Raw genomic sequence first — 11,512 nt, forward strand, 5'->3', positions numbered from 1 at the left:
TCACTGTCTAAAAATCAGGTGGAACACTTTGAATTCAGCTTTGAGCATCTGGAGCAACAGATGTGGAATTCAACCTTTGCATTGAGGTGTTTTGAACAAGATACAGGAAAAAAACACTAGATACAAATCCCATAGTGTTCTTCACACAGTACTGCATCCACACTCTGAGAAATACCTCTGGACAATGGATTGGATTAGATGCATCATTTTTAAAGATCAATACAGGGACTTTTTGAACCAGTGCAGTGGGAAAGTGACTGCGATTCCATGGAAGTTGCATTTTCAGTTTATTACCCGTTTCCCTACAATCTTACACATGAAATGTGACACACTGGTCATGATACCTGTGCAAGAAATGGTGACTTTGTGGAAGAATATGGCTGAGATTTTAACATGCAGTTGTAGCATAAGTATATGCTTTGGCATGTTTGAGTATGTGAAAGTTGCTGGTAAGTTGGTGAGTTTTGGAAGGACTAATGGTTGGTTTTTTTTTTTTTTTTTTTTTTTTTTCCTCCTCTCTCTCAGCGTGAAGTTCACATGCACAAATATAACCTGAAAATGTCAAATCTATTGTAACTTTTTAGAAAATCTAATAAACTGGTTTTGGTTTGACTGCCTTTTATGCTGCTTGTTTAAGTTGATGTAACAAATTTTAACGGGATAAATTTTGCACCCCCACAAGCATGAAGATACTGTAAAGTTTTCATATCAATGTGAGGCACCAAATTTCTCAAGGGTTCCTCTGTTTCTAGCATAACTTTGACAATGTTCACTCTACATGTATTAATTTAGCAGACACTTTCAGACTGTGTGTGTGAGAGAGACTTCCAATGAATGCTATACTGTAATACCCTGACACGTCTTACTCACCCAAGGTGACTTACAATGAGTCACTCGTCTATCTACCACTGAAACGCACTTTCTTCACACGCACCGTGGGTGCTTTGTCACTAATCTACCTGAACAGCATGTTTTTGAACAGTGGGACAAAACTGGAGCACCCAGCCTTGCAATGCATTGTGGGAGCTGTAGGAAGTCACTAGTTGGTAAGCTGGAGAAGACTGGTGCAGCGAGCTGGCCAGGGTATCAGTTGATGTAGTGAGTAGTCTCTCCAACTTTGGACTCGGAGGTTACAGGTTCAAATCCTACCACCTCCTGTAGTACCCTTGAGCAAGGTATTTCAGCTGAGCTGATGCAGTAAATAACTTAACTGGGTAAGTCCCTTTGGTGAAAATCATCAGGAAAAATCAGATGTAAGAAGGGACAGCAATGCAAAGACGGTCAAAGAGAGTCATCTGGGTTATGTTCCGAAGGTTTAGCAGTGCTTTTGTGTCCCATTTGTACTTCTGCATCCTGCAGAGAAAACACGCAGCCCAGAAGCTATTTTACATTGCAGAAATGAGCTGTGGCGATAACAGATGAAAATTTGTCATAAAAGGTATGTTTATCATAACCACCAGTATCTGTTCATGAATCCAATTTTAACTGCTTGTGCTGAGCAGGGTTATGATGTTCCAAAGCCTATCCCAGAATCATGGAGGACAAGGCTGAGAGAGGTACACCCTGGACAGGATGCCAGTCCATCATAGGGTAACCATAATTTATTCCATTGAATGTGCACCGTGGTGTAATGCAAACGTAAGGGGGCAGGAAATGTGTATCCAGCTTCCCTTAATCTCCTTTCAGCATCAAGCTGTGTGCAGGATATGACTTTGGAGTCGTGTTCAACTGTTTCTCTAGCTTCTCATGATTCTTGGCATGCAAGTGTTGCATATGTTGCACGTGAAATCGCAAAGACATCCTTTGGATGTCTGCCTGGGGTGTCCCGCCTAAACATTTTGTATTCTGTTTTTAAATAAGGGAACCTCCACCCCCTGCCATCTTTGTCCTGCAGAAAATGAGCTTGAAGCGGCCGGCCGCCCTCTCTCGCCTACCTTCTGCATACTGAGCCAGCAGCCCTGCTGCTCTGACGTACTCCTTTGGGAGAAAACATAACCCTCATTTACACTGCAGATGAGGTGACAATTTCAAGAAATATTTCAGCTAAGGACCAAAGTTTATTATTTTTCAGGGGAATGTTCTCCATCAATGTTCAGGTGTAGACAAAAGTACTTTAAGACCACATTTTAATAGGAACAAACAGAATAAATCAGTGATGAAAGGAGGTAATTAAGCTCATATTCCAACATAAATCACATGTAGCGTTTATACTTTTATTGAGGTATAAAATCCCCGCTACTGGTTCACTTACATGTTCCGTATTAGTTCAACCTTGTACCTTTCTTTATGTGAGTATATTGCCTTGGTTGTAGTTATGTTGTTTTTGCTACAATGTCTGGAACGTCCCAGAATTCTGAAGTATTAATGTGCCTGTCTGGACATAAAATCAGTTGAGGAAAGGAAAACAAAAGTCTCACATGGCAAAGGAACTGGGAGAAAAATAAAGCCGATCCAGTAGGCATCGGCGTGCGGTTGCTTCTAGTGGTTTTCTACCTGACTCCCATATGGACCGGGGGTGTGCTGGTTTCCTCCAAGGTGATGTAAACGCCAACACAATCTGTGGGCAAGCTTGTGTGTGAGAAGAAGGATTGTGACGAGAGTTCGTTACCGCTTCACGATAACAACCTTTCTGTCATTCATACCCTTGTAGGTAATGCCTACTGTGCTTTGTCTGCCATTCTCCTCCCTTCCTGAGAATGTCCCCAACACACCTTGTTAGTGTTTGCACAAACCTTCCCTTTTTAGCCCTGGTGATGAATTTGGTGCATATATTCAGCAGCTGGATGTTAGAATAAAATGATTTTTGAAAAGAAATATCTGATTTGAGGTCTGATAGCAGGGCTGGAATTGTGATTGTGCTCACTGTCTTGTTACCTTTTCTGGGTTTACTCTCCACCTCTTACTTGGTGACATCCTCAGGCGAGCCACCGATCTGGCCCTGAAGGGATTTCCTGTGGCTGAGGTCACAGATCATCCCTGGGCCAGCGGGATAAAGACTTCAGTTAAGCCCTGGGGTGCAGACATCCTGATCAACAGCCTGCGAGGCCAGATGTTCACTAACCCTGTCCTCAGTCGGATGGATGTTCAGGGTAACGATGACTCCCTAAAAGCCAGTCTCCACTGCTGCTTTATTGGTGTGGAGCACTGGGGCTTTTCAGATGCTGAATGAATGTTAGGAAGAACAACTATGGTAGTTATAGTCTGTGGGCAGCTGGTATCATAGTGGGTGCAACCCAAAAGAATCTTAGGTGGCATTTAAAGCATCTGACCAGTTCCAGAAATGTTCAGTTGTTCTTATACACGGCAGAATGCTTTATTGCGTTTGACAGATTTCATGGTGGTTAGAAGTTGTCTTAGGCTCAGAGGTTTGAATCCAACCTCCAACCATCCAATGATGTTTGAATCCAACCTCACTCAAGCTGTGATGCTATTGATCAATGTACCTACTCAGAATTGCTCCAGTAAAAAAAACTGTGTGGGGCAGACTATATTGTAGTGGTTAGAACTGGGGCCTTTGGCCCCAAAGATTACAGGTTTGAATCCTACCTCCACCTGTAGTATCCTTGAGCAAGGAAGGTACTTATTTTGAATTGCTCAAGTAAAATTACATAGGTGGGTAAATCCTTGTAGGTAGATTAACATTGCAACTTGCACTGGAGAAAACGCGCGCGCGCACATTTTCGGAACCGCTTGTTGCATACGGGGTCGCGGGGAACCGGAGCCTACCCGGTAACACGGGGCGTAAGGCTAGAGGGGGAGGGGACACACCCAGGACGGGACGCCAGTCCGCCGCAAGGCACCCCAAGCGGGACTCGAACCCCAGACCCACCGGAGAGCAGGACCCGGTCCAACCCACTGTGCCACCGCGCCCCCCACCACTGGAGAAAAGCATCAGCTAAATGAGTAAATGTGAACATTTTAACTATATAAACATGTTGCCTTCTTTTGGCTGACCACCTAGAACCAAGACAAATTATTAGAAAATATTTTGGAAATTTTGCTAAATTACACCAAGGAAAACTTTCAAGTCAAGACTTGGTTTATGCTGATAAAACGTGAAAAAAATTTCCAAATTCAAAATGTATCAATTCATAGAGAGATGTTTTATTAATGCAAGGCAACATAATGTGTTCCATGGTGTCTTCATTCAGTGCCTCTTCTTTCTCCCCTGAACAATTGTTTTAAAGAATTTTAACTCAGACAATAATATAGATCTAAAAAAAAGGTGAAATCTTTTCTGGTTCGACATAGAAAGCTTGTGATGGTGTGAAGTCATCAAAGGATGATGTTTGAATACTAAGAGAAGGGGCTCTTAATATTTAGATTTTCATGTGGTTCAGGATGGAATATGCTGTTTTTTTCACAAGAAGTTAGAGTGCCACTGGTGTTTTGGACAAAACTCTTCGATATGTGCTCTCAGGGCCCGCAGAGTAAGCAAGAATGGGATTTCCCCAGGAAGCACCACGGTGTACTTTAGAACGGTGGATGGACACGGGGAACAGCCGCTCCTTTGTCAACAGTAAGTACACTGATTTAGCAGCCGGCCTGAATTCTCCCAGCTGCAAATTCCTCCTTCAAAAAGACAGCTTTCAGCCCTCCCAGAAAATGATCTTGATGCCCTTTACACAGGACTCTATGCACAATGAGAAATTATAAAGCTTAAACCTTGCAGCCATATTAGAGTGGTTAATTGTTTTATGTGGCATCTGAGAGACACACACACTGATTGAAAGTGCTTGTCCCAAGTGGGGTTGTGGCAAAGTGGAGCCTAACCCAGCAACACAGGACGCAAGGCTGGAGGGGGAGGGAACACACCCAGGATGGGACACCAGTCCATCACAAGGCACCCCAAGCAGGACTTGAACCCCAGACCCACCACAGAGCAGGACCCGGCCAGACCCGCTGCACCACCACACCCCTCAGCAGCTGAGACAACGAACCCAGAATGGCTTTTGGTAAAATCTGCCGATTTAAAAACTCCAATGATGATGATGTATTTTTAAGATTCTTCTCCCAAGTGTAAGACTGAAAGGAAGGGTCACATGGACTAACACACATTTGTAGTGCTGCCCATTGATGTAAAAAAAACAGTGAAGTCAGGAAAAAGTCATTGTTCAAAATAAATGAAAAAAATAACTTGTATCACATCCTAAGCAGAGAAGTTCCATACTAATATTTTATGTTCCATAACTTTTACTTTGAGTTTTTCCAAGTGACATGTCCTCCAAAACAGGGAAGCCAAATTCTGCTTTGGTGGTTGTCATGGGAACTCCGTTGGCCTTGGGAAGAGGTCACACCACATAATCCTTGCCCTGTTAACAAGCCCACTCTCCAGTTGCCTGTTGTGTTCTTTCTGGATGATGGATGGATTCCTGCAGGTGCTCTTGTTAGACATTTGTCCCTTTCCTCGGTCCACATCCCACTTCTCTCAAACTCTCTGAACTGGTGTTCTGCAGGGTTTCACACCAGACCTCTAGTTATTTTCCGTCTATAGTGCTTCCCATCGCTCTATCATTGCCTCTTAGAGGTTTTCCTGTCACTCTTATGGCGATTCCCAACTCTTCTTTTCTTATCCCCCTTCAGTTACAGACATATCTTCTTGCATCACAGATTGTCTCTTGAAGATCTATGCTTGGATGGCTGATCACCATCTACCATCATCATCCGGATCCACGCGTATCTCACAATACACCCTACTCGGCTCCTGTTCCAGGTCATGGTGATCTCTTGCCTATTCTACTGCAACTCTCTCTTGTGTGGCCTTCCAACCTCCACCATCAAACCTCTCGAGATGATACAGAATACCACAGCACAAGTTGTGTTTGATGTATACCTGTGGGCAGCAGGTAGTGTAATAGTTACAGCCGCTGTCTTCCTGGGCAGCTGATTAGGTAAAATATGAAATCCCTTGTCTTTAACCTGTTTTTGTTTGAATACAAGTCAAAGTAAATTTGCAAAGTACCCCTTTTTCTTTTTATTAGCATTTCCGATGCTGTCCCAACTTTTTTGGCATTGGGATTGTAGACTGATTAAGTTAGGGATGAATCTCTGTATGCGCACCTCATATTAGAATAGTCATCCACTATACTTACTGAAGAATGACCTTGTATTTCATGAATAATAACCAAGAGCTTAAAAACATTTTAATTTTGGCACAGCTGATAAAGAACAATATTATGCCTGAACAGTATAACAGAAATGAAATAATATTTTCAAGAAAATTTAAAAGTGTATCAGCAGGAGTTGCACAGTGGCTGTTTTTTGAATTCTAAAGGCAGGTAAATACATGTTAACAAATGGTTTGTGTTCCATTTCATTCACATTTTTAATTAAACAAGTCTAAGAAAATCTCAGTAGAAGGCAGGCTTTGGTCTTCTAGGAAATGCTCGCTTTCCTCGTCTTGCACATTGGTTTTCCACAAACCACATTTGTCAGCGAATGAAATACATGCTGGCTTGGAAGAAATTGTCTTAACGAAAGTATTTAGTAAATATTTTGTTGGGCTGCATAATCCTTTGCCGGAATCCCACCAGCTTTCTACACTGTGACAAATTGCTTAATGGTTAATCTTGGACCGCAAACACTCGAAAGCACTGAATCGAGTTCATTATGTTCCTTTTCGGTCCTATGGTTTCTGCAACAGACCCGTTACGGTTCTGATAAACACTTTAGTTACTTAATTGCAGAAAAAATTAACCAAACGTTTAGGAGAAGTTTTTAAACTACATCTTGTTTGCCTTGTTGACGACACAGCATTTAATTCCCAACAATAAATATTCCTAAAATGTTATCGATATAGCAGATAAGCAGTTTCATGTTGACACACAGGGAAATAAAGTTAAGGAAACGAAAAAACACACAGACACACACAAATATCCTGTCCCTGTTCGGCCTCCCTGTCCTTGGGATTTGTCACACTTTCTGCTCCGACGCTTCCCCTCCTTATGGGATTAGTCACGCTAAAGACTCTCGCCACTTTCCACAGCAGGAGTGTTCACATTTGCCTAAAAATGGATGTCTTTGCGTCACACCATTTAGTATAGCCTTTGAGAGGTGGGGTTCGCCTATAAAGAAAACTCCCTTCAGCGCCCTTGTCAGTTTCCTTCCTGGACGACAGCGAGGGCCAGAGCCGAGGCGTGCGCCCCACTCCCTGGCAGGCAGAAATGTGGTCCGTGAGCTTTACGCGTTCCCTCGGTCTCGCGCTCATTCCTCTGGCCGTGTGCTGCATCGCGGCCAACGTTCTGCTGTTTTTCCCCAATGGCTATTTTATATATGCGGAGGAGGGTAACCTAACGGTCTACGTGTGGTATTTCATGGGCATAGCCGGCGGGGGCATAATGGTGAGTAAATGAACCTGATTTTAGCAGCCAGTCAATGACTGCTGCGTTTACTTTCCTTCACTAGAATAGCATGTTGATGTGTCTGTAATATCTGTTGAGAAAGAAATATTTTTAGTTTTTCTAGGAAAATTATTATTATTATTATTATTATTATTATTATTATATGCATAGCGAATATTGATATTTTACGTCTGAAGACCTTACGGAACAACATAAGCCGGCATCCAAAATTTTGGACTCCAGTAGTTCTGAGCAGACCAGCTTTATTGATTTTTTTTTAGATTTTTTTGTGTTTATCTAAAGACAAATTCACCGAAACATGATTATGATTCCTGAGTGAATGTTGCATTACGGACGAGCCAAAAGCTTCATTGAGATAAATGGTATTGCGGTTAATCTTTGCTCAAGGGTATTTCAGAAGAATTAATCTTTGCATTAGTTTTCATTCCTATGATTCATTTACTCAACTGGCACATGACAGATGCTCTGTTTAGAGTTTATATTATCGAAGGTCTGCTCTTGTCATTTCTCGGGAAAAGAGAACAGCATCATTATCAGGTGGAACAAAAGGTTTTTTATGTTGACAGAATTGAAAACTAAACATTTTTGGACCACAAACTAGTACTGGTACATGTGAGTATAAAGATATAATCCCATATTAATGAAATTATGTGTCACGACAAGTTCTTCTCAACTTTTATTCAGAGGAGTTTGAATAGATGAATAAGCTGTCAGCCAGAACTGCTGGGCTCTTTTCTTTTTCTTTTTTTTTTTTTTTTTTTTTTAATCCACGCTGTTTTTATCCACCGATGAGTGACGTTTCTGTCGGAACCTTTCGACCATCACCCTCCTTTCACTTGAGCTTGTTAAAGAATGGTGGTCGCGTGGTGCAAGACGGCTCACGCGTCCCAGGCCTCCGCATTCCCTGAAGTGTCTCTGCTCTGTGTGTAGATGTTGCTGCCGGCAGCTGTGTTCGTGATCCTGCCCAAGTACGGTGACTGCTGCGAGAGGGAGAGCTGTGTGGTGAGTACCCCACTGGTGGGGGTATCTTCGCTAACCCGTCTCGGTGGGAAAGAAGGGGTGTCACCCGGGAGAGACGGGATCCATTTTTTACTCTTGCGCCCGTAGATGTGTGGCTCAGTCCTGGCTGCTCTGGTTGGACTGGCTGGTGCGGGTTACTGCTTCATCATCTCCGCTCTGGCCTTGATGGATGGACCAAAGTGTTTCACCATGTTGGGATGGCGGTACCCCTTCAGGAACGGAGGCGGACGGTATGTTTGATCTTCATTTTCTTCAGACTCGCACATTCTAACAGCAGGGCCCGAGCCAAGAAAAAGTGAATTTATTACCTACCTAAAACTGCTAGTGCTGCTTCTTCTACATTTTTAGTAACATTTCTTGCATTTTACTGCATTTTTTTGTGGTGCGCAGGACTGCATGCCACGCCAAAGTCATAGATTGGCCGCACCGGATTCGGAGACGAGGGTCAGGTGCGGCCGCAGTATTTCGGTGCACTAATGGAGTAAAGAAGCGACTGGACTGTGGAAACGCGTGTGGACTAAATGTTGTCGCAGAAGAAAGATCCATCTTTTTCAGTTAGCCTATTTAAATACTGTTGCTGCACCTGACCCTCCTTTCCTAACCAGGTGTGTCTGAAAATCCACAGGGTGGGTGTTGTCCATGCTCCTACATCTCACATACTGTACATCACACACACACACATTGAGTGAAACTGCTCATCCCAAGTGGGGTCACGGTGAACAAGAGCCTAACCGGGCAACACAGGGCACGAGGGGACACACCCGGGACGGGACGCCAATCCGTCGCAAGACACCCCAAGCAGGACTCGAACCCCAGACCCACGAAAGAACGGGCACAGGCCAAACCCGTTGTGCCACCACATACTGTACATGCGATACAAAAAATACAGAAAGTATTACAAATATAAGCAGTGCACGCAATGATTGATTTAAATTTATACATTTCACTGACACTTTTGTCCAAAGCAAATCACAATGTTAAGTTTCTTCACCGTGTATATAGCTTGGTAATTCCAGCGGAGCAATTTCAGAGTAAAGTACCTTGCTCAAGGGTACTACAGCTGGCATTTGAACCCGCAGCCTTTGGATCCAAAGACAGCAGGTCCAAACACTACGCTACCAGCTGTGCCTGCTTAAGGGTGTTAATTTTGTTGTGTAGTGTTTATATTTGAAACGCTGCTATTCAGTCCCTGTTTCAGCTGTGAAGACCCTGACAGTGTCCCTCACTCCGTTTTCCATGTGTTTGTGTGTGCAGGTATCTAACTGAGACAGAGACCTGGGCCATTTGTCTTCAGCCCATCAGTGTGGTGGAGTGGAATGTCACTATCTTCTCCATTCTGCTGGCCCTCAGCACCCTGGAGGCTATCATCTGTTCAGTCCAGGCGGTCAATGGGCTTATGGTAGCTGTGTGCCGGCCGTGCTGCTACAAGCAAAACTACAGTCTGAATCCCTGATTTGGTCTTTGAGGAACACTCACCTGCCACCCGGGCCCACCTGGCCTTTGCAAGCTCTCATATTTCTTGATGGTAGGACGTCTGGGCGCCCGCTTGCTGCTCGATTCGGGCCTGTGCTGGGACGCTTACCACGTGAGGAGGCAATTTTTTTGGCCTCGTTCTATGAAAATACATTTTGAACAATCAACAAATTGTTTCACCAAGGCCTAGGAGGCCATGAGAATGTTCAAAGTGGCCTCATCAGGTAAAAACATGTTTGAGGGTAAACATGGTTGACACATTTATAACACTGGTTTATAAATGTTTTGAATTTCTGCCATACTGACTGTTCTAACCTTGTTTTATTTTGTATAGTTTCATCTCACTAGATATTACTGTATCCTGGCTTAAAGATCCTCATTTAAATGAAGATTGTTTTTGTATATATATGTGAAATTTTCTTTTTTACAGTTGACACTTTTAAGCCACTCAGTTTTTTAGATTTTGTCCAGGCAGTACTTTACATTTGTGAACTCTCTTAATGTTTACTCAATAACTAATTACATATCACGCTGCTGAATGAGACAGCAAGTGTGATAGTGCACAAATCGCAACTGGTCACACCTTCATAACTGCCATCTAGACTTAACTTGCTTAAATCCATCAACTCCCATTATGGTAAAAGTTATCAAGAGCCTTTTGCACTTCAGCATCCAGCCCTTATGGATGCTGAAATAATTTGTTAAAAAAATTTTTCAAATCCACCTGCAGTATAAACTATATGTGCTCATGGGTATGTTTTAGAGTAAAGGATGTGTCTAATGATGACCACCTTGACTCCATTGTTATTAGGAACATCTCCACCTAGATTGAAGCCTCTGCCATCTTCTAATGGTAGCATCTGAGGTTGCATCCAGCAGCAGTAGCTCAAGACAGATGCTGAAGTCCACATAAGTGCTCAACAACCAATGGCGCCCTTAACCGTATTTCAAAGATTCACATCTCATTTAATGAAGCCAACTAGTAGCCAGCCATCATTGGATTTCAGTCTGCAGTTGAGTTTTCTGCGATATCAGCAATAAAATGTGAAAGACTGAAGCACGGTGGATGGGTATCATTGGTCCCTTGGCAATCCTCAGTGCAGGATGCCTGTGTTTCAGCCTACAAATAAACAATATGAAAAAGCACACTATGATTACAAGAACGAACCAATGAATCTAAAACAGTGATATTGAAGATTACTTTGTTTTTTTTTTTTGTTGTTCATTTTAAATTTTCTCTCAACTCTTTTTGAAACTGATGCAGCTTTTTTGGCTGGCGTAGATTTTAGTTCTGAGCATTGTGTTTTGTACCAGTACTGCTACGGTTCATTCAGTTAAACTGCTTATATTTAATTGCTTTGGTAGATAAACAGCTCTGTGGGTAAAGATGGATAATGTTATGATCTTCTTAAGACATTTTGTTAAATCCTTCAGGGAACTGTTGTCATTTGCCGTAGGTTCTTATTGTTTTCTCTGTGAGCTGACATTATGGACGGCTGTTTTGCAAAAACAAGTTTTTCTGTGAGGTCTTGGTTAAAGTATTATCCAGGCTAAATGCTGCTTAGCCTCAGGTGTTTATGAAGTGGAATGTCTGAATAAACGGAGAAATCTTTTTTGCCATAATTTTCCTTTGCTTTAATCTGTTTTTATAGCACTTG

At 42.7% G+C, this 11,512-nt stretch overlaps 1 protein-coding gene across 1 annotated transcript; it reads left to right on the top strand.

Annotated features, from left to right (window-relative positions):
• Window positions 1–6,813: 6,813 nt before the first annotated feature.
• Window positions 6,814–11,477, top strand: tm4sf18 (transmembrane 4 L six family member 18). The gene is made up of 4 exons (XM_018760353.2): window positions 6,814–7,340; window positions 8,292–8,363; window positions 8,469–8,611; window positions 9,636–11,477. Exons 1-4 carry the CDS (start codon window positions 7,164–7,166, stop codon window positions 9,832–9,834), a joined length of 591 nt encoding a protein of 196 aa, XP_018615869.1. The 5' UTR covers window positions 6,814–7,163; the 3' UTR covers window positions 9,835–11,477.
• The last annotated feature ends 35 nt before the right edge of the window (window positions 11,478–11,512 follow it).

Source organism: Scleropages formosus, chromosome 2 (assembly GCF_900964775.1).
Source record: "Scleropages formosus chromosome 2, fSclFor1.1, whole genome shotgun sequence".
Taxonomy (NCBI): Eukaryota; Metazoa; Chordata; class Actinopteri; order Osteoglossiformes; family Osteoglossidae; genus Scleropages; species Scleropages formosus.

Bases quoted from the DNA above. Each gene is read 5' to 3' on its own strand.
- tm4sf18 (XM_018760353.2), top strand. From the start codon at position 7,164: ATGTGGTCCGTGAGCTTTACGCGTTCCCTCGGTCTCGCGCTCATTCCT. The intron at 7,341-8,291 runs GTGAGTAAATGA...CTCTGTGTGTAG, and splicing joins TAGCCGGCGGGGGCATAATG to ATGTTGCTGCCGGCAGCTGT. The intron at 8,612-9,635 runs GTATGTTTGATC...TTGTGTGTGCAG, and splicing joins TTCAGGAACGGAGGCGGACG to GTATCTAACTGAGACAGAGA.